A 24,417-nucleotide genomic window follows, 5' to 3' on the forward strand; every position below is an offset into this window, starting at 1 on the left:
TGATCGATATGATTTCCAGTGCTTGTCATTTTTGATTTATTTAAACATGATAAAACATGATACATGACATAAGACATCTGTCCTTTAAAATGTCACTAACGGAAACAAATCTTACAAAATTACTACCGTGCAACGTTTACTTCCTATTTTTCATATAACATTTCTAAGCTCTAGTATCTATGGATTGAAAAGAGCATCTATTAATGCGCAAAGTTTGTTTGAAATTTGTATAAATTTATTTGGACAAATCAACTCACTAGTATTTTTAATCCTATATACCACTATACCTACATGCTTAATTTAACTTCTTTTCTTCGCTTTTTGCTTTTCTTGTACTATTGTGTGTAACAGCAAGTGAATAAAATGACAATTGAAATCTGAAATCAAAGAAAAGAAAAAACTTTTCGATTGAATCCCACTATTTAATATTTATTTGCAACAGATACGTAGTTCGCCTACGACGTGCAGGCTTCATCAGTGTCTTATTTCAAAGCGTATACGTATCTGTCGCGAATAAATATTAAATAGTGGAATTTAGTCGGTAAAAGTTTTTTCTTTTCTTTAATTTCAAAGTTCGTATTCCACTAAGAGGCTTCAAAAACTTCAGACAATTGACATGTTTCTTACTTTTCTTGAATTTAAATGCAAATTTAAAAATTGCGAATTGTCACCACATACACACACACACACATACATACATACATACATACATACATACATACATACATACATACATACATACATACATACATACATACATACATACATACATACATACATACATACATACATACATACATACATACATACATACATACATACATACATACATACATACATACATACATACATACATACATACATACATACATACATACATACATACATACATACATACATACATACATACATACATACATACATACATACATACATACATACATACATACATACATACATACATACATACATACATACATACATACATACATACATACATACATACATATATACACACACATTGACTAGAATCAACATTTGTTTTGATTTTACGCGTTTTAACGGTTTAATATACGGTGCTTAAGTGTTAAAGTTTAAATAACTTTTGAATGAACCGTCCGATTTTTAATAACTTGGTTTCGTTTGATAGATCTCAGTAGTAATTTTTAAATAATAATAAAATGTGTGATGTTTTTCATTGAATTAATGCTTATATGTTACAAAAATATGTTTTAAATACTATTTTTTCACATTTCCTTATGTAACTTGCAAACTACTAGCCCAATCGTCATGAAGTTTGGAAGTTAAGGGTCTGCAAGGCTCCTCTTTCATATGCAATCAATTTTGTTCAAATCGGTTAAGGGACCTATGAGATAATGAAGTCCCATATTTTTCATATTTTTATACATAACTTTTGAACTAAAAGTCCGATCGGTATGAAATTCAACAGCGACCAACATTAAAATCGGTCTAGCCATCTCCGAGAAAAGTGAGTGAGATTAAAAGCGTCACATGCACACACACACACGCACACACACACACACACACACACACACACACACACACACACACACACACACACACACACACACACGCCCGCAGGACCTTCTTTCCATTTCCGGTTTTCCAAGTGATTTCCATACCTTTATACTATATATTTATATAGTAGAAAGGCAAAACAAGGTCAAATTTCGTTAACATGGAAGGCTAGCGGTAAGTACGAATGACAAACGGGAGCAGACCACTCTGATAACGGCTAGTAAAAGCTTTTCAGTGCAGGATGTAATGAACCGATGCCGATAACCTACATGCCTGTTGCCATCAGAGGTGTGAAATGCTTTCTGATTATTTTAGTTGTTTTAAGAATAATCATCAGTAAGTAGGTACCAGAACCAATAGTACTTGCTTTGGCTTTGATGTTATTTGTAACCAATAGCCCTTTTAAGGGCCACCAACACATTGAACAATTGAACATTGAACATTGACAAATGAAGGTTAAATAAAATTCTTGGTAATCTGCACTTCGCATTTATAATTGCAAATTGACTTTCTTGTAAAAATGTTTACTTTATCGTACCCAAAACGCTAAATATATACTACTTTTGTGGCGTTCTTTTCAAACTACTGTGTAAAGTGTCGTTAATATAAAACAACAACGACAACTTCAAACTACTAGCTACAACACTGTGAAATTCCCTAAAACAATTTTTGCTGTTGCTGATACATCAAAGATATACATCAAAGACAAACAATAAACGAACGAAGATCTGAACCTCACGAGCGGTTTCCGTAGCGCATCTGCTTACTGTTTTGATGAGCCAAGCTGGAGGCGATAGATACTTATGAACATATACATGCCTGAAATGCAGTCTGCATTAGTTGTTGCTCTAATGATCTGACATAGAGGAATACCATATACCAGAGAATTTAAATCCGAATTTTTTGAAACTAAGGATTTTCTTTAATCATGTATGTACAATCAAAATCGCCTGTGCTTGACTTTTGATAAGCATTTCTATGTAAAATAAAATAGGTGCTTCAAATTGGTGTCCCGTAACGTTTTGTTTAACGCAAAAACTACAAGGTATACAGCCCTAAGAGTTGTACGAAGGGGTGACGTAGGACTATATCAGATCATTAGATCAATGACTAATGTAAACTGTATTTCTGGCATATGTATGCTTATAAGAATCTGTGAGTGCAGGGACGTAAAATGTACTGGTTGATGACCAAAATATGAAGACATTTGACATTATTTCTTGCGACCAGTCATTCGGCAGATTTCTAGTACACACGCACCGAGAAGAAATACCAGAATAACGATAACATCGCTTGCTCGTCCTGTCGCACACATTTCCGAGCGGCAGAGACACGTTTCAACATTCTAGCACCATGCATGACAAAAGGTGTAGTGGTTTTTGGTATTTTCGTTTGCTGCTTCATTCGTATGCCTACAGCTTTTCCCCAAATAATGCGGATTCAAAGAAGAACTTTCCCAAAATTGAAAACGAACTCTACTGCATCTATTCTTACCAGATCTTTAAAGTAGTGATCAACCACAAAACCGTGCAAAAATTCAACAATTTTCATTACATAAATTTCAGGTGGAAAACGCATCAATAATTACACCTTATTCTCAATCGCTTGTCCATACTATTCCAGCTACAACTGTAAGCAAATAGCGGCGAATGCCTGTCACTTCTACACTGTGACATTTTTTTCGACATGTCATAGTGAAATAAGAATGTTTGCTTATTATCATGTACGTATTCCAGCTAGTTTCAACACATTAAGAGATAGGCTCTCTCGATACAGAAACAATACGAAGCGACGGTATTGGCTGAGATTATGACATGGCACTGCATACTGGCAAATGTACAGAAAAAATGTAACCGTTTCGGTCCCTGTGTGAGTGCCATCGTTTAAGTGAATGTTTAAAAGAGAAGAGCGAAATATTCAAATTCAATTCCTCATTGAATGCAATAGTGGCTTAGAAAATACGTGGACGGGGGTTCATAAGTACAACATCTGCAACCATTGCATTGAGATATAAATTCAAAAATCACTTGTGTGCATCATAAAGGTTGAAATAGTAATGAATGTCCAGCCCACAGATTATTGTATTAAATATGATTATGCGTAGCTTGAGATGTTTCAATAATCTTGCTTCAACTCGCTTGTGGCCTTTAAAAGGACCATTGGTTACAGATAACATTAAAGCCAAAGCACGTTCATCGCAAATATGACATGCCTTTCGAATGCCCTTCTCTTTTGACATGAATGGCAATAGGCACGTAAATTAGCGGCGTCGATTCACTGTCTTTTGCTCCGAGAAGGTTTTAGGGGCACTGTGGGTAAGACGAACAGGGTAGGTGAGACGGACAGGTGGTTGATTCTACCAGTTAAGCTATGCTAAGCTATTAAGCTGTCTTGCTATGTCATGATGTCTGAACATTTCCATCATCATTTAGAACTTTCCAATTTTGATAAAGTAGGGGAAGGGCGGTAAAGACGGACACTGCGGGAAAGACGGACACTTGTCATATTTCATAAACAATAATTTTTTGAAGCAAATAATTGATGGGCAATGTTTCTATAGACTGAATTAACACTTTTGAATTAAACTGCTGATTTTTAGCAGCGCAGCTGTCAAAATTATAAGCAAAACTAAGAAAAAATACGTATATACGCTAATCAATGTGATTTTGTGTGTGAAGAAAATAGCTAGTAAATCGTTAAAAAATAACATAATCATGCTAAACAGACGACATTCCGTTAGTTTGATCCTTCACTGAATATCCATTGGAAACCTGGTGAATTTTTGAATATTCAGTAAAAAGTTATTGAAGTTTGAAAAAATGGTATCCAAGTCGGGAAAGACGGACACCCAAAGGTAGGGAAAGGCGGACACACAGATTTTGAACCCATTTTGCCCAACAACTATTTAACATTGCAAATACTTACATATTTTATATGTAAAAGTAACCAGAAGTCATATAGCAGTTGGAATAGGCCAACTTTTAGAAACGATTAATTCGTCACCAATTAAAATATTGAAGGGAACCATTTTATTTTCTCGCTCAAAGGGGGGATCAGGAAGGGGGTTTTCCCAAACCAATTCTTTCCTAAATACATGATGAAACATGTTAATCTTTCTTAATACTGATAATTCGACGACGCGTGACACCTTTTTGCGAGTGTCCGTCTTTCCCATATCAAGTGTCCGTCTTTCCCGCCCTTGCGCAGAAACTCTGATTTATACATGAGGTTTATAATATTAAGAAGAGCATATATTTTGGAAGAAATTTTCCAGCGCACGTTGTAACTATATTAGACAGAGACTTAAAGGTTCAGTTTGTGCGAAAATTGCGATCAAAACAGTTATATTTGAGTAGATATTGAGTCTTTACCTTCAGGTGTCCGTCTTTACCGCCCTTCCCCTACAGAAAAACTAAAAATTGGAAATCATTCTGCGTCTGGATGTAACTTTTTTTCCATTGAAATTTTTGAGTGGTTTAATTCCAAAATGTTGCCCATAGCATGAAGTATTTCGATTCAATACCTTTTCAAGTAACGTCTGCATTGAAATAATACGTAATTTCATTTGCGTATGAAAAATTGTGAACACTTTAAAAAAATGTATAATGATGGGGTGAAATGACAACTGCTAGTGTGGGTAAGACGGTCAGTGAACATATTATAATGAAATTGTTGATTTTGGTTCTTAGTGATATCTCAAGCATATAAATGAAAATTTAACCGGCAAACGTGAACTTCAAACAAATTAGCAGTGGTCAGACATGAAACAGTTTTTGGAATGCTTGTTCATATTGCCGCTGCCAAATAATTTTCTTTTGGCTGCCTCTAGTGGGAGGAGGTGGACTGCCCCCATCATTTTTTGCACGCTACACCACCATATTTTACGTATTCAATTTGTTAAGGGTCAAAAATAATAATATGCTCTCAGTTGGGGCGATTTACAATACCTGTCCATCTTACCCCCACACATTGTCCGTTTCACCCGCAGCACTAAAAAAGTTCACTCTTTCGAACCATTTTTAATACTTAAAATACACAATGAAAACCCCTTTTTGTTAAATATTTCACTAGCTGCTTTTGAAAACAATATATTGAACTGAAGTTAACTGTATTTAGGTTTTATAAATCATATGTTCTCTGTATTCTATTAGCTGTCCATCATAAATTCATGCCTTCAAACACCCCAACATGCCAAATTTGGTTCCTTTTGCTTGACTAGTTCTCGAGTTAAGAGAAAAATTGTGTTTCATTTGTATGGGGTCCCCCCTTCTTAAAGAAGGCAAAGGTCTTAATTCACCATAGAAAAAAAATCCTACCTCCAAAAACCCCGAAATATCAAATTTGGTTCCTTTTACTTGACTAGTTCTCGAGTTATGCAGAAATTTGTATATTATTTGAATGGAAGCCCCCCTCCTAAAGAGAGGAAGAATCTCAATTCATCATAGAAAAAATTCTTGCCTTCTGAAACCCCAACATGCCAAATTTGGTTCCATTTGCTTGGTTAGTTCTATAGCTATGAAGAAATTTGTATTTTAATTGTATGGATGCCACCCCTCTTAGAAGGGTAAGGGGTACCCTACCTTTTAAAACTCCCTACCTTTTAAAACTCCCACATCCCAAATTTGGTTCAATTTGCTTGATTACTGATTAGTTCTTGAGTTTTGAGGAAATTTGTGTTTCATTTGTATAGGGTCCCCCCTCTTACGCCCTCCTTAAAAGTGCTCTCTTACCCCCTTCATAATTGCTGATCATTTTATCTATCCAACGACATATAAATTGTTCAGTTTCGTTCAGTAGTTTAGTAGTTATTAGCATTTGAAATCTTTCATTCAAACGTTACACTTCTATTTTCGTTTTCACAAAGTGCTACCCTGTCCCAGTATAGTAAACAAAGACGTAGTCCTACGTCAAAAGTAATTAAATGAAAAAGCACTTATCACATCATGATTCAACTAATCTTTATCGACGATAATAAATCTATTATTTTGATGACCGAATGAAGGTAAATATGTATTTACTATAAGTATGTATAAATATGATTACAATATAATAATATATCGTAATATTAAGGAATGTGCGGTAAAGACGGGCACCTCAAGATTAAAATTTAATATCTACACTTAAGTATCTCTGTTTGATATAGCCATACTACTAGTAAATTTTGATCAAAACTAATACTTGATCATCAAAAACATTACTTAATAATCATATTTTCTAGATATTGTACAGAAAAACGGACACATTATATGAAAGGTGGACACCGCAAAAAAAGGTGTGATGCCTGATGAGTAATACCTAACCATCCAGTTAGCTTCGTGGTCGTCGACCAGTCGTCGTATGTTCGAACCTCGACTGGATGGTGCTGCCAAAGTCAGTAGGATCGTTGTACAAGCCTCGTAGAGTGATTTAGCTATTTTGGATAGACGTTGCGCGTACGTTATTTTGGACATTTACGGCAAAATCATATAGAAGTGACCAAAATAAAGTATGCGTAAAGCCTATCCAAAATAGACAAATAAACCTAATTGTTTTGTACTCTAATAACTAGCTGCAGAGTCTCTCGACAAAGGGTGGCTCCAGGCAAAGGGTGAACATGTGCATTCCATAACCTCTGTTCACTAACTTTTATCCCTACGTCCACGTGTTGCCGGCTGGGCTACGCAATCTCGGTTGCTGTAGGCTAACAGTGAAGGGGACACAGCGGCTTCTGCCCACCTTAAGATGGCAGCCACGTCAGCGAGATAGGGACCTGAGGCTAACAACCCACTGTACCCGAAAACAAAGAAAAATTAATGAAAAAGAATATACCTTATATACCTAACGCCGATTTCGACTTACTTCAATACTTTATCATTAAAATACTTGAATAGACTAAAAATTTGGAATTCCGTTTCCGAAAGTTGTTTAGTCAGCTTTTTTAGCAATCATAGTGGCTTCGCTGAGCACACTAGCAAGAAAGCCTAGCCCAGGAAACATTTTTTAGCTTGCAAGATGCATAGTAAGTGTCGTACTTCGAACGCCATACTTTTTCTAGTGTTTCTTTTTTGAAAGTTTTCATGCCTTTTTCAACTGTTTTATTTTTTTTTATTTTATATAACTGTTTTATAACTGTAGAATAATGTGCAAGTTATCATCAAAGTTATTTTAACGAATAGGCAAAATTAGTTTCAAATTTATGTGTTCGTCTTTTATAGCAACTATGTTATAGTTATAGTTCGCAACATGCGTTGCTAATGTTGCACAAAACTTTTAAATTTATGAGTTATGATACGTTAACTGATACGTCTGAAGTAAAACAAAATACCTAATTTTCGAATAATTGCTATTAAATTTTAATACCATTTTACCGTGCAGCGCAGATAAAGCATACCTTTCGCATCAAGACGAACCTTTTTTACCGTTTTAAATTTTTTTAAATAAAATTTTTGAATATTGTTATTTTGGCCAAACTCATGCAAAATCTTATATAGGGGGAGGGGGCGATTAGTCAACAATGGGAAAACTCGTTACATAATTAATGTACAGCCCCTACATTTCAATTACTAATGTGCTCAAACCCTAAGATTAGGCAAGCATTTCATTATAATACTTCAGTATAGTTCTCACATGGGTATTTCTCTTTACCTGGAAGTAAATTTTACCTTACATATACTTCGTTACGTACCAGACTATAACACACCAAATCAGTACACTATTGTTACAAAATATAGTGAATATAGACCAGATATAGAAAATATGACGGCCTGAACAGAAATCTAGAGAAAATAAACTATATAATGCAGTTTACTTTTTTCGTTACGGGACACCATTTGCAGAATACCGTTTGCCCAACAGCGCATGGTGTCCCGTAACGAAATGATTTTTATTATATCTTAAAAACTAAACACAAAACCTGAATACTTTTACATTTTGAGTTTCAGGCTGCCTTCAGCTTAAAATTTTCGGAACATGTCCACTTTAAAAACTTGAAACAGAGCAGAGTTTTGCAAATGTTTGAATCATGTTCAGAATACGCATTTTCTGCGATGGTGTCCCGTAACGAAAAGTCTTCCGCCACTATTCAATGATGCTTATTATAATAAATATTTCGCCCTCGTATTGAAAAAGTACTACTAAATAGCAGCTCAAAACACTTATTTTGAAAGATATTCGTCATACAGTTGGTAAAATATGAACAAATTTGCTTCGAAAAAACGGTTGCTCATGGTGTCTCGTAACGCTGGAATGTGTCATTACACAATCGAAATTTTCATCATAATGTCAGTTTTTCACCTAGAGTTAACTTTCTGAATACAAGAAATGAGAATGAATTAATTAGGAGCAGAGCTTGCACAAACTTGGGTCTAACGCGCATTACAAATTATGGTCCATCAAAATTCAGTATACTTCCTAACGGCTTGAAGGCAATCGAATTTCGGAAATTACATTATTTGTACTTCCACTTTTGTTTCGTGCTAGAAGCGTTAACACTCCGTAAACTTCGAGCTCTTTAGGCTGTAAACCTCACAAATAATAGTTTTTCTACAAAAATTTTTACTCAAGTTTAACAATTTTTTTTAGAGCCAATTTTGAAGGGCGGGGGGACAAAAACTTTAAAAATAATTTGCAATGGCCTAATAAAAAGAGAAAAAATTAAGTCCTTTGTAAAAGTTAGTCTAGACCAATTTTTGAAAAACTAAGTATGCAAAGTTGTTTATTTACATGAACTCTTTACACACAAAAAGTTTCATTGAATTCTGAGAGGGTGCTACCAACCCCATAGACGAGTTGGCGTGAAATCCGTCATCTGAATACTGGACTTTCTCGGATGAGCCAGAACGTAATACAGTGGACTCTCGGAAAAGTTAATCGATTGGGGAATGGGTCGATTAACCGTTATGTGTGCAACAGGGTATCCGGGTACCTTTTCAGTTTAAAAATAGTTATAACTCATTCAATTTAAAACATACGTTTTTTAAATTTTGCGACATCGTAAAACTTGTTGATCTTAAGTAATTGAGGTTTTTTTGGTGCATATCCATAAAGGGGATTAGCAATGAGAGGCCCTTGAATTTTCTTATTACGTAGGAGGGCGACAAGGGTACCCGGGTACCCATGATTTGCTATGTTCATAACTTTGGCTGTCTTGAACCGATTTGGACGAAACCAGTGGCATTTGATTCGTACATTTATCTAGTTTTGATTAGATAAAGCATTTGGCCATCAAATGACATGTAGTTCCCGGGAATCGGTAATTCCGGAGCAACGTCCGGTAAAACGAGGGAAGCCGCTTGTTTTAAAAGAATATCAGCGTTCAGTAAAGCTATTAGTTTTGAACTTGACATTGTGGACCCTTTTTTCATCTTATTATATAAATTGGTGATTTTAGATCGCATTGACCATTCCAGAATTGGGTTCCTGTAGGGTTACAGATGGCCAGTTGGGTGCCTAATCCAATATTAGAATTGGTTTAGCGGATCTTTTAGATGTTTTGAACTGATATGGCCAGTTTAGTACTGATTGATAATTTCGGAACTGGTTCCAAATGTATAACGGATGGTTCTACGTTTTAAACTGTTCTGATAATGCTAAGCATTATCTTGAATCCTGCGGTATGATCTGTGACCCCGTAGAAACCATTTTCGAAATAACCAATCAAAATACAACGAAATGTAAAAAATATCACCTACCGAACTAATTCCAAGACCTTTGATACCCATATTGCTAGGTTTTACCTCCAATCCTAGACTGGCCACCCATGACCCCACAGGAACCTACTCCGGAATGACCAACCTGATTCATCTCATTATATGAAATAGTTCATTGTATGAATTTTTAGTATGAGTTTTTATATTCGCATGACTGATTTTCCTGCAATACAATCAGTTCTCTACCTCTACAGCGGACAGTCTGTCGGAATTCCGGATTTTCGGGCCCCGTATGTCTTTTGATGGCCAAATAGCTAAAGAATTCAGAACTAGATAAATTAACGAATCAAATGACGACACCTATTTTATCAAAATCGGTTTAAAATTATTGATGTTATAACAATATCAATTTTGGGTACCAGGGTACCCTTGTCGCCCTGCTAAAGGTGTTTTTTTTGTCGCACACATAACGGTTAAATTTTCCGAACTATTAACTTTTCCGAGTAGTCCTAAAAATCACTAAAAATGATAAATACAAAAGCGAAAAATGCATTCTGGGATATAGGATACCCATTTTTATGTATTTGGAAGTTGTAATGGAAAGAAATATGTAGCAAGATCTTTATGAAATAATACTTAGTTCCTTTCAGTAAGTTTAAAATAATCGGTTGTTTACTTTTGTTTTTTCTGCGACTACGTTTTGATAATGTTAGCGCTTATTTTTAGTTCCATGCTGTTCCTTCTTTGGCATTTAAAATCCATCTGAGTTATCAATAATCCTGAAGTAACTATGTGCTCGTATTGAACTATTGTTGCGACTGTCCGGTACAAAAGTTTAATTGAATTCCAGTTATGATGCGACTCTGTATGAAACTGTGTAAAGGCGACAATAAACTGAAAAATGAGAAATAAAGATAGCAGGTAAACTCACGTGTGCGGACGAACACTTGGACAACCAATAAATTCAAACTCTCAGAAAAGTTAAGGCAAAAATTAACTTTTTAGAGCGTTGAATGAGAACTGATATTCGATTAACTTTTCTGAACAATTAACTTTTCAGAGAGTTAACTTTTCCGAGAGTCTACTATATTTAGCTTTTCACGTCATCTGGCAGATACTGGCGCCCTTGTTTACAAACAGATCGCAGAGACCAAAAAAGTTTCAGCTGTTAAACGGCAAGTTTGTTGTTTAAATAGCATTAGGACTAAATTTTAAACGCCATTATGCCTGTAACATGCTAAAACACACGCTACTTTTGCTATAAACGAAAAGAAAAATTTTCCAAAATGTAAACAAGGGCGCCAGTATCTGTCAATTGACGGTATGATGATTTGGTCTATTCCGCCTAGCTCCTATCGTGAACCAATCGACTATGATACATTAGCCAGCAGCACTCGCTTGCTACTACTAGGCCTGTAGCTATTCAGCATGATTCTAGCTGCCGCTATGATAGCCTTCACCGCCTTTTCACTTGCGCATAGAAAATAAAAAAGTAGTTCTGAGTTAAAATATTAAACTATAGACCAAACTATTTTCTCTTATTTTAGGTGTACGTTTTTTAAATCAAATCGTCTGTTGTCGGAAAACATTTGAATAAAAAATGCTGCCACTCATAGTATTGTTGACAATAATTTTGAATGTAAGTAAAATCTTTTTTTTTGTAATTTCATTAATTTTGTGTTTTGCAGCTAGCGCATGTAATTGACGAACAAAAGTTTCATTCGTTGTATATTTTTATTTCAAGCTGTCTAAATATGCCAAACTAAAACTAATAATTATTATAACACGGTGTTACTTGGAAAATAAACTTCTCAAATGAATGGGTCAGAAGGAAAGGGGTGTAAGTGACGAAAAGCAAATTTCGAGCAAATCAGTTCCAAAGTTAACATCATCTAGAAAATTTGTCAGGTCATATAATGCAAAACTAATGACGCACTATGGTTGTGTAAACTTTACTTAATTAAATTCTATTAAAACTCTGGGAAAACACTGATTTTCGGGATTTCCAAGATATTTTAAAAAATGTTATTTGCACTTACACCCCTTCCCTTCTAAGTTAAGCACTTGTACCCCTTTCATTCCAAGCGATTATAATGAATTACTACTTGGAGTGAAAATGGTGCAAGTGCATATCTTGGAGTCATATTATAATCATCTTTAATGAAAGGTAGGTTAGCGGGCAGGCAGTAGTAGTTCAGGATTTTCTCGCTACGTGGCGCTAGTGCATATGTAATATGCTTGTATAGGATGTATCTTACGCTACTGATTATTTAGAAAGTTGCAGTCTCCTGGAAGGTTGTTCAAATGACTGTCATCTCGGAGGTGGCACTGAAAATAGTTCAGAATATTCTCCACGTGCGGCGCTTGTATGCAACCTCGTTTTATTTACTATAGTTTATAATCCGTGTAACCTAAGATATTACTTTCTTAAGGAAAGTTGTTTGAGTAATACCAGCCTTGCAGATGGTATAGAAAATAGTGCAGAATTGCCCCACTACGTGGCGCTTCCAGATATGTAGGGGAATGTCGTTGTGGTTGGGCCATCTTTTGGTCCACAAATCTCATTTCAAAAGAAACTTTAGAAATTTAACAAAGGTCTAAATACAAAGGTCTAAATACGAGCTATTAATAAGACCTTTGTTAAATTTCCAAAGTTTCTTTTGAAATGAGATTTGTGGACCAAAAGATGGCCCAACCACGACGACATTCCCCTAATATTACTGTACATGCTATTCCGAACGGCATCGAGCAGAAGTTGTCAGCGGGACCGAAAGGGTTGAATACGCTACAGGTGACCGAGCATCAATAGTAATCGTCGGTAAGCCTATTCGGATCAGCCAACAATATAGAAATAAATTCATTGCTACGTCAAACAGACTACACTCACATACAAATAAAATACATTAAAATTTCTTTGATTAAAAAGCACACAAGTCACGCTAAAATTATCTCTAAAAATTATATTGTAATTGTTACTATTAGTAAAAGTTGGACAGTACGAACATAAATTGTAGGACTAAAAATGTGAGTAATTGTAAAATCAAAAATAGTTTGCTAAAACTTACAACTAAATGCGAAATAAATAATTACAGCTTAAAAGCGACTCAGACATAACCTCATCACCGAGTTGACAATATAGAGGTCCGAAGTCATTTATCTCATGTGCCAACACATGCTGTAACTTACGCTACTGATTACCTAGAAAGTAGTGGTCTTCGAGAAGCTTATATAAGTGACTGTCACCTTCAAGATGGTGTGGAAAAAAGTTCAGAATTTTCTCATTGGTTGGCGCTAGCGTACATGCGTATACGTATATAACGTGAAAATTGGTTGAGTAATAGCAGCTTTGCAGATAGTAGGGAAATAGTGTAGAATTATCTCGCTACGTGGCACGTGCGTATTTATAATTTTTTTAATTTGTTCGTTTATTTCTTACGGCAGCCTAGGTTTTGAAGGCAGCCACGGTTATTTTAAGTTTAGCGTCTATTGGGAGACCAATGGGCTGTATCTTGCGCTGAATATTGCGGTCTTCGGAAATGTTGTTCAAGCGACTTTCATTTTTAAGATGATTTAGAAAATAGTTAAAAAAAATTTCAACGGGCAGCGCTAGTATCATATAACACCTTCTTGTAGTTGCCATAGCTCATGATCTTAGTAATCTAAGAAATCGCCTTTCTCGGAAATGGAAACATTATTAGACATCGATTGTTTTAGAATTCTAACTGTATGTAACCCCATTAAAATTAAAAAGTTTCATTGTTTGTTTTCGCCCCAGCGGCCCCCGAATTTGATTTGAAAACTAAAGTTCTATTTTTTTTCTCAATGAATACATTTTAATCTCAAAAGTTCCGACTCCATCGTATTCCACAGATTTTTTTTTTTTACATTAGAATCACTTATCGTCACAAAGTTTTTGGCAACGGGCTTGTAGCCTATACCTTAATGACCAATAAACAATAAAGTAGGGGTTCCTGGGGTAATAAGCACCGTTGAGGCAAAATGCACCCCCTTTGTTTCTAAGCTAAAACACACTTTAAAAATAAAAAAGTAGTTCTGTCAGTTAAATTGATGTTTGCTATGGCTACTATGTGAATTTGGCAGTTCTATCTAATAAGGAAACGTAAATAATAACAAAAATATGTTTTCTATAAATAACCTGCAACTGTTTGCTTCGCTTCACTAACACTTTTTTACTGCTCCGACCATATTAATCGCTGGTAAATGTTATACTTCGATTAATTGTGGTTCGAGCTATACAATTCTGATAAAACATCAGAAGTTTTGATATTTATTACTTTTGTTTTTACCAGGAACATTTTTTGTGTAAGTTCGGGGCAAAATGCACCCTCAGCAAACATGCTTTATTTACTTAGCTTCTTTTTAAAAATGATACACAATTACGTCCGAATATCTAATATGTTATCAGCTACTGTTAAACAACTGCAGTCAACACTGGAGGCTGTTAAATACTGTGTTTCAAAAATTATGCTACTCGAGTACACGGAATTCCAAAGGAATCACACCTTCAATATTTCATCTTCCCTCCCTCGCTTAGGAAATATAATCACAGCATTTGGTAAAAACTAGAAACGATATTGTCAGTTAGCACGCACGAATTGTATTACAGTTATTGAAATCATTGAATATATTCCCATTAATTGATACAAAACATGCATGGGTGCATTTTGCCCCGGCTAGTTGCGTTTTCAGACTTTTGCCTCAGTAACAAAAATAACTTTGCACACCTTTTTCACTAAGGTTTTCAGCATGATAGCTTCAGAAACTTTTAACTAATATTCATGAGATTATGCTCAGTAGTTAAGATTGATATTTGCTTTATGCTTTAATAGGGAAAAACCACGATTTCCTTAAAAGGTGCATATTACCCCAGGCTACCTATTCCTTGACGATCCAGAGACAACGTTTTGAAGCAAGCGGCCTCCAATTTCTTACGTGAAACCAAGAGCAAAATAATTTTTTAGTGAGTCTATATGCCCTGTTTTGAAAGCATGTATAAAGTATGTAGTAACATTTTCCTGAGCAGTGCTGCTAGCTTTTGACGTAGGACTACGTCTTACGGCAAGTTTTGAGATAGGGTGTCATTCCAAAAAATCGAAAAATGCGAGCGTCACGAAAAATGAAAGGTTTTGAGCGCTAATAGCTCAGCGGTTTTCCAATCGATTTTCAATATTCTTACACCAATCGATTGGAAAATCTTCTAAAAATTGACCCAAATAAATAAAAGTGTGGATTCTTGATGTTGAACTATTGAAAAATTGAAAATAATGAACCTATGTTTTACCAGAATTCTCGCTTCGTGATTGGTTGTTGGAAATGACGTCATCAAAGTAGAAACGCGTTTTCACGCTTCGGCTTATAATTCAGCCAATTTTCAATAGATTTCCAAGATATTTACACCAATGGATCGGGAAATCGATTGAAAATATAGAAAACTATTGATTTTGTTTTTGAAATTGAATTTGAAAAATTTTTGTTTTTGAATTGATTTTGAAAATTTGAATTATTTTCATATTTTTGCCTTCCCTCATCAGTGCTTCCCTAGCACGGATGACAGAAATATATACGATATAAGCTATGGGTTAAGTTTCCTTATGATTGAATTTAATTTACGCCCTATAGAATCCGATCGAAAATTGTTGAGCTTCAGCTGTTGCTGCTTCCCACGGATAAGGCAACGAAGACATGCTAATTCACCAAGCGAGGTGTTGGAGCTGGAGTACTCATTTCGTTGCCGTGATGGAATATCTGCCGACAGGAGTTCTGGAATTGGCAGGACATATGCTACTCGCGACAAGGAACCGATCAGAATTATCGTCACTTGCAGCTGGCCATCCGCAACAACGAAGAGTTGAACAAATTGCTGTTCCGTGTCACCACTGCTATGAGAAGTGTCTTTCCGAACATCCAAACTGTTTTGTTGTTGCTCAAGAAGACGGAAAAGAAGGCTTAAATTTCCAGCATATCACGTCGAAAAACCTTTCTTTTAAGAACGAAACATATGCTCATTAAGATTTGCGGAATTTTTGCTCACTGATTTTAATTCTATTTAATTTAGATTGATCTGATTGTTCGCTTCTTATCAAATAATTTTAACCGATCACCTCTCGCGCTTCTGTTCGCTTGTTGCTGCTGGTCGCTGGTTGCGCTGGTTGTAGCCAACAAATATACTAGCTCCAAGTAAATGTGTTCGGTCAAGCGTCAAAATAAACGAAATTGGATTTAATCAAATGAAAGAGTTTTAGTAACATCTTTTGCATTTTAGCAACACAAATTTATCCATCACCAATGCTACAGTAATAATACGTAGCGTAATTTTTCTTTGGCAGCAAAAGGCGAACGGCTCACTGGTAACTTTGCTCTTTTGTTCAGACTGAAATTGAAATGCTCTATTTTTTATTTCACGTAGATGATAGAATGAAGGACCATTAAAAATGGGTGTGGTCGTTTCTTGTCGCTTGATCTGGTACATAACACATGGTAAGCCGGCGAACAGCATTATTCAAATGCTAGCAGAGCTACTGCCAACATAGTTTGCCAGGGCAAACAAAAGTCACGCTCGTCTCCTGCACTTTTGCAGTGTGTGTGCAGTGCAGTATGTTGGAGTTGGCGGACTCGTTTCGTTGCCGTGATGAAATATCTGACTGCTGAAGTGTTGGAATTGGCAGGAAATATGCTGCACGCGACAACAAAACGACCAGAAGCATCCCACGTCACTTGCAGCTGGTCACTTGGAGTGGTATTTCATCGTGATTCAGGACCATACACGAACGGCTTTGTTAATCGCATAGCTGCTGAATCTTTTCGGCTGGTCCGTTGCAACAAGCCTGGTTAGTGGTTATCGGTATTCCAATTTACCGAACAGGGAATTACGTTAAGTTCGTTAGTGCAAGTTTATTGCACGCTGGAGTTATGATAATCAAACAATCGGTCCTTTCAAGGGCCACACAACGATTGAAGAGTTTATTATATTTTCTTGCCCAGTTAATACCATAATAACACAGGCACCGAGGGAAAAGTTGAATTTTTCGCTATTGCGGACGACCAACAAATTACGGAAATAAGTTTTCTGGTCACGGGCGACATTTTCTGCGACTTCCAAAACGTCTGCAGATTGTAAATGCTTTATCAGTGTTCTTTTGTAAGCCGCAGAAAAGTAGCGCAAAATTTTCAACTTCTTGAAAACTCACGCGTACCGTCTACCGATTATCAGAGGAAAAGCACTATTCAACGTAGAAACATATAAAATTTTTTTGCTGTTTGGTTTAGTTACTGACTTGGTTTCTTTTTAATAAAATATATTCAATCAATTCATGGATATAACTCCAAAATCGGTTGAGGATTGAATGTATACAATGTTTCTACTTTGATAAACGTTACGTATGTAGCTTATATACATCAAGAATAGTATTATTACATACATGGATCATCCTACTATCGCTACAAAGAGACTTACGTAGTCCTACGTCACCTATGCGGTCGTGTTTTGTGCACAACCCCTCTGATTTTTAGTTTAAATTTTGGAATTTGGCAACACTGTCAAACATTTTTTGACCTTCTCTTTTTATATCACAAACTTCGCAGCCAGCCGTTAGAGTACAGGACAATTACAGGGCAAGTTGCTACGACTATTGATTATTGACTCTAACAGCGCCTCCCAGCCGAGATTCGAATATACGACGACTAGCTTATTAGATCAGCATCGTACCTCGAGGCCAACTGAGAGGCTACCTCACCTACCACGTCGTACAAGATTATCCGGATTTTAGACTCGTTTAACCGGGCGAAAACTTTTTTTTAAGTCATCATCATTATCATCAGTGAAAAAATTATAACAAAAGGATTTTTATGACTCAAATTATAAAATTATTCTTACCTTCAAGATGGTACGAAAAATAATTAAGAATCTACTCAATGGGCGGCGCTAGTGTCTTAGTAATAAGTATAAGAAGTAGCTTTCTTTGGAAAGGGTGTTTAGGTTACAGTTGCTATTTAACTAGTTAGGAAATTAGTTAATATTTTGCTATTTGGCATGTATTTATTTATTTATTTATGTGACATAATTGCCTATTAAGTTGCTGCAAGTTTAGATTTAAAAGAGTTAGTGAAAAAACTGCATGGTATACAGCCCTAAAGGTTGTACGAATGGGTGACGTAGGACTATATCAGATCATTAGTACAAAGACTACTGTAAACTGCATTTCTGGCATATGCATGTTTATAAGAATCTGTGAGTGCCGTTGTTTAAGTAAATGTTTAAAAGAGAAGAGCGAAATATTTAGATACAATTCTTCATTGCATTAATGGTGGCTTTGAAAATACGTGGACAAGGGTTCATAAGTACAACGCCTGCAATCATTGAGATATCGATTTCATTAAAAATTACTTGTATGCATCATAAAGGTTGGAATAGTAATAAATGACCAGCCCACAGATTATTGTATTAACATGTTTAAATGAACTTACTGTTACTCGTTTGTGACCTTTAAAAAGGCCATTGGTTACAAATAACATTAAAGCCAAAGCACGTTCAACGCATATTTGACATGTCATTCGAATGTCCTTCTCTTTTGACATGAATGGCAACAGGCACGTAAGATTCACTGTCTTTTGCTCCTAGAAGGTTTTACTAGTTTACTTTCACAGCTTACCGCTTGTTACATAGCAGAAAATATGGCACATACGCAAGAATCTTTGTTTTATTTGTATGAGAATCCTTATCCTCCTACCACAGGAGTGAGGGGTCTCAAACCATCATAAAATAAATTCATGTCTCCATAAACACCCACATGCCAAATTTGGTTCCATTTGCTTAATTAGCTTCCAATTTCCATTTGCTCCATTTGCTTAACCTTCTCTTAAAAGGGGAAGGGGTCTCAGTATACCATAGAAAAAAATCTTATATTTCAAAACTCCCACATGTCAAATTTGGTTCCATTTGCTTGATTAGTTCTAGAGTTATGAAGAAATTTGTATTTCATTTGTATGGAAGCCCCCCCTCTTAGAAGGGTAAGAGGCCTCTGTTTACCACAGATAAAATTCTTACCTCCTAAAACCCCCACATGCCAAATTTGGTTCCATTTACTTGATTAGTTCTCGAGTTTTGAGGAAATTTGTGTTTCATTTGTATAGGAGCCCCCCCTCTTACGCCGGGCATAAAATTGCTCTCTCGTTCCTCCATAAAATTGCTGATCATTTTATCTTTCCAACGACATATAAATTGTTCAGTTTCGTTCAGTAGTTATTAGAATTTGAAATCTTTCATTCCAACGTTACACGTCTATTTTCGTTTTCACAAAGTGCTACCCAGTCGCAGATAGTAAACAAAGACGTAGTCCTACGTCAAAATGCAACAATTCGGCACCAACTTTTCAAAAGGGCCAGTCTGCAAAGTGTAAACAAACCGAGTGACGATTTCTTTTCCTATGCTAGTTGTATGTATGTATGTATGTATACCACCATCACTTAAAGGATATACCTATGGATGCAAGAAGAATGACTGTAGAATCGAAATTGTTCACCGAGCAGCTTTCACGTATATGTTGTAAGAAGGGCCAAAAGGGGTTGGGTGGACTCGTAAGCAGAGGCACTTACGCACATTCCACGGAAAGATAAGAACCCCTTCCAACATAAACATCCGGTTACTTGATCAACGATTTCGCCGTACAAACTGAACTTGCGTGATGGGGAAAAAAGGGAAGGGCGTGTTAAACTCCTATCGGGCCTTTAGGGGGGGCCATCTCCCAGGTGATTCAGGCAAATCACACACGTCCGTCCTCCAGCCCTCCATTCATTTAACACCCCTGATATTTCAAACAGCATATGTATAATTCGAAATATATTTGATCATTTAAAATGAATAATAATGAAGTGAATGAAATTTGATATGAAAGTAAAATAAGTAGGGTAAAACCACCAGTTTTGGCCATAGTTTGTCCAACTTTAAAGGATATCGACGATGTTTTAAAAAAACGAATAAACTAAATATGTTTGATATCATCAACAGGTAATTTTAGTCTTAATCTTCATCATGTATAAGTTTATTTGAGAGAAATTTGCTCTTTTGTTTTAATTTTTGTCGAATGAAAAACCTCTGCTGGGTTCCTATTTTGGTCATAGTGTTCTTGTATTCGCCACTCTGTGTTCCTATTTTGGCCACCCTGCTGAAAGACTATCGCAAAATATGTTAAACTACCATGTAATCTGTTTTACTGAATTAGTTATCTTTTAATATGCAATTGCAACGGATCAGTAATGCTCCAGGAATTTTAACCTTTACTCGCCCTCATTATTTGTGCCAGTTTGCAAAAATTCATTTTCGAGAAAAAAAGTCACAACAAGAATGATTTTTTCTTTATGCTCAAGTTTATTTATTGTTATTGTTATTGTTGTTTATTAATCCATCGGACAAGTCTCGTCTACATGAATAAAAATTAAAACTAGAACTACTACTATTTACATCACACGGACAAGTTAAAATTCTTCAAGGTTTTTATGAAACTTAACGCACATTGAGAAAAATCAAACAAGTGGTACACATTATTAAATTCACAAAAAATAGCATAAACAGGATCATTTCTACCGTAGTTCGTCCGTCTGAAATTCAGTCTCAAGAACTCTCTGGATCTTAGGAGTACAACTGGCACGTTCAGATTGATCTTCTCTAGAAGTGGCGGTGAATCGATGTCTCCGAGCAATAGTTTGGCCGCAAATAAAGCTCTGGCTGACTTGCGACGACGCTGTAAGGTCTCCATTCCGAATAAACGACAGCGATCCTCATACGGTGGCAGGCGTGTTGGGTCATTCCACGGAAGCAATCGTAAACCAAATCTTACGAACCGAGATTGGATAGCCTCAATTCTATTTGTCCAGCAGCTTGCATAAGGGCTCCAAACTACTGATCCTGTTTCCAAAATTGAACGAACAAGTGCGTAATATAGCGATCGCAGACAGTAGGGGTCTCGGAAACCACTGGCGGCTCTTTTAATAAAACCTAAGTTCCTGTTAGCTTTGGTAATGATGCTCGAGTAATGGTCTCTGAATGAAAACTGCGAATCTAGCAAGACTCCAAGATCTTTAACCACTTTTACTCTTTCAAGAGAGCAGCCGCCGATTTTGTAATCCCATCCAATAACCGTTTTCTTGCGCGTGAAGGAAATAACACAACATTTCTGTACACTAATTACTAGTTGATTCCAACAACACCAGTCCTCGAACAGCTTCACTAACCGCTGCAACTCCTGACAGTCTTCTGTTGATTTAACCCTGATAAACATCTTCAGATCATCAGCATACAAAAGTTTGCAGGCATGAGGTATAAGCAGGCAAACATCATTAAAAAATATTGAGAACAGTAGTGGTCCCAGGTTGCTCCCCTGAGGTACTCCGGAATTGTTACAAAAACTGTAGGAGCGAAACGAACCCAGCTTAATATTTAGTTTGCGATTCACCAGATAGGATTTCAGCCATCCAACGAAATGTGAACAAGCACCCAAGCGATTGATTTTAGCCAACAGTAGTCGGTGATCAACACGATCGAAGGCTGCTTTAAGATCAGTGTATATGGTATCCATTTGGTATCCGTCTTCAATAGCCTTGATACATAGCGATGAGAATTCGACAAGATTTGTATTAATTGACCTGCCTTTGAAGAAACCATGTTGAGCAGGCGAGATGTATGATTTGACTGCAACGAAAAGTACGTCTCCTACTAAAATTTCCAAAAGTTTGGATCCAGCACACAACGAGGTAATCCCACGATAGTTGGTGATATCACGCTTATCTCCTTTTTTATGAATAGGAAACATTGTGGATTCTTTCCACCTTTCGGGAAACTTCGCCTGCGATAGTGACGTATTAAAAATGATGGTCAAGGGTATTGCTATAGAGTCAGCGCATTTCTTAAATACGATTGAAGGAATGCCATCAGGTCCAGCCGCTACGGAACATTTCAATTTTCGAATTGCATATAAAACGTCTTCCACAGTAAAACTGATGACTCTAAAATCAATAGCGTCGCTGGGCACAAATCTCAATGCCAAATTGATAGATTGATCACTGGCAGGGTCAATTTTAAACACTGTAGAGAAATGGTCAGCAAACAAATTGCAAATCGCTTCGTGAGACTCAGCTACTTTTGTGTCAAGGAACATGCTTGTCGGTAGCCCACTTGTTTTGCGTTTTTCGTTCATGAAGTGCCAAAAGCTTTTTGGATTACGCTTCAAATCTGTTTCCTTACGCTGCACATATTTTGAGTAAAGATGACGATTTAATGTCCGGTAACTGCTACTAGCGAAGTTGAATTCACGCTTTGTAAACGGGTTGCGACAGTTGATTATCGTTTCAATGCGGCAGCTCGTAAGCGTTTTAGCTCACGAAGTTGATGATTCGACCACGGTGGTTTTCTGCGAGTGCGTGGAGCAGGAACGAAGCGATAAAAGAACTGCGACATCTGGGAGGTAAAAATTTCCACTGCGCTGTCAATACTACCATCCAATAACTGCGACCAGTTGAGATTCCCAATAGCACGGCTAAGTGCAGCAAAATCAGCTTTGTGAAAGTCGAATTCAGTCTCGTCAGCGCAGTCATGGTAGTTAATCGGATAAGTATACTGAAGGTTAGCAACAAGAGCTGGATGAAATAAATCCGCCTGAATTAGAGGCTCAACTGCCTCTGATACAGAGCACCTCGGAACAAACTCGGCATTAATAAAAATGAGGTCTAAGGTACGGTCTCTGTTATTTTTAACACCGCTAATTTGCTTCATGTCCATCGTAACCATTCCATCAACGAGAACGGAGCTCGGAGTGGAAAATCTTGATTTGGATGGATCAGGATATAAAAAACCAGTAGAAGAGCTTGTCCATACTAAACCTGGTTGATTGTAATCCCCAAGCAATAAATGGCAGTCACACGATCGTAGTGATTCAGTTATAGTAAAGGCAGATTCAATATGCTGTTCGATGAGCTCGGTTTTAACCGCAAGCTCAGGTGCTATATAGACTACACCAACGGCAACGGTGCTACCCGACCCATACACGTTCACCCAAAGATGCTCTACACTGTTGCTAACTCGAGATGTGGACTTAGAAAAATTAATCTTGGACGAAACCGCAATGAGAACTCCACCTCCTCTCTTTTTCCCTGTAGCAATGGGATCGCGATCGTTCCGGTACACCGTGTAATTGGTGCCGAACAGTTGTACAGAATGAATCTCTTCATTAAGCCATGTTTCAGTTAGAGCGATTATGTCGTACTCTGCGTTCGAAACAGTTAGAAACAAATCCTCGATCTTGGTTCGAAGCCCTCTTACATTCTGGTAGTACACTGTAATTGAGCTCTCAGTGCGACGAAATGCAGTTCTGGTAGCCGGTGTTGTTGTATTGGTAAGAGACTCTTGTCTGGGCACAAGTTGATCGTTATGCAGCACCTCCCCGTTCAGTTCATATGGAAGAAGATCTCTTTCAGTGTGTGTAGTATCTACGATAGCTTCGGGCGGACATATACCCATTGTATATTTACCTGACGGAACAGATAATCCCACGTTGTCAGAAAGTGTGATGAAACATTGTTGTCTAAGTCCGGAGTCTGGAAGTTCGAAGGTCGATAGCGCTTTTATGTTGTCAGAAGCTGGAATTTTAACTGTCGTCGGAGCTACGGCACACCTCTCAGAAAACGTAGTGGATGCTAACTGCCTAGTTAGTGCTGATGTAGTAGGGTTCACAGGTTCGAAGGTAGATGAAGCAGCAGAAATGTACACATCTCCTGTTGTGCTGACACCTGCGCCGAATTGTGTTGGTGTAGCCGGAGCTGGTAAAGTTGCAATGATGACAGATTCCTCACCGAAAACTCCAGGCATGCTCCAGGACGGTTCATGTGGAAGGAGGTTGTTTTGAGAGTGTGTAGCATCTATGGTCGCTTCGGGCGGACATATACCCATTGTATAATTACCTGACAGAACAGATAATCCCACGTTGTCAAATGGGCACTCGGATGTCATTGTAGGAGCAGCGGGAAATTTCTGGTCTTCTGTTGTGTTCGTGACTGCGATGAATTGTCCTGATAGAGCTGATAGTGGTCCATTGTCCTCGTCGTACAGAACCATCGGTCCAGAGCAGGTTTCATTCCATGTTAACGTTTTCACTGATTGCTACGCGGTGTAGTCGATTTTGAGCCTTGACTTCTTGAGATGTTTTAGGTACAACGGGCATTTGGAACTCCAGGATGCATGATT

The 24,417-nt window shown here is 36.9% G+C and overlaps 1 protein-coding gene across 4 annotated transcripts in view; it reads left to right on the plus strand.

Annotated features, from left to right (window-relative positions):
- Positions 1 to 24,417, plus strand: part of LOC128743575 (uncharacterized) — a 551,236-nt gene that overhangs the window by 63,493 nt on the left and 463,326 nt on the right. For 3 of the 4 annotated variants that reach the window (XM_053840175.1, XM_053840179.1, XM_053840178.1), the window contains exon 2: positions 11,714 to 11,805. In XM_053840175.1, the coding sequence (XP_053696150.1) occupies positions 11,767 to 11,805 (39 nt within the window). In that variant the 5' untranslated portion in view covers positions 11,714 to 11,766. Of the gene's footprint in view, positions 1 to 10,980; positions 11,088 to 11,713; positions 11,806 to 24,417 lie in introns of those variants that run through there. The other variant, XM_053840176.1, reaches the window with a different exon arrangement.

Source organism: Sabethes cyaneus, chromosome 3, assembly GCF_943734655.1.
Source record: "Sabethes cyaneus chromosome 3, idSabCyanKW18_F2, whole genome shotgun sequence".
Lineage (NCBI taxonomy): Eukaryota > Metazoa > Arthropoda > Insecta > Diptera > Culicidae > Sabethes > Sabethes cyaneus.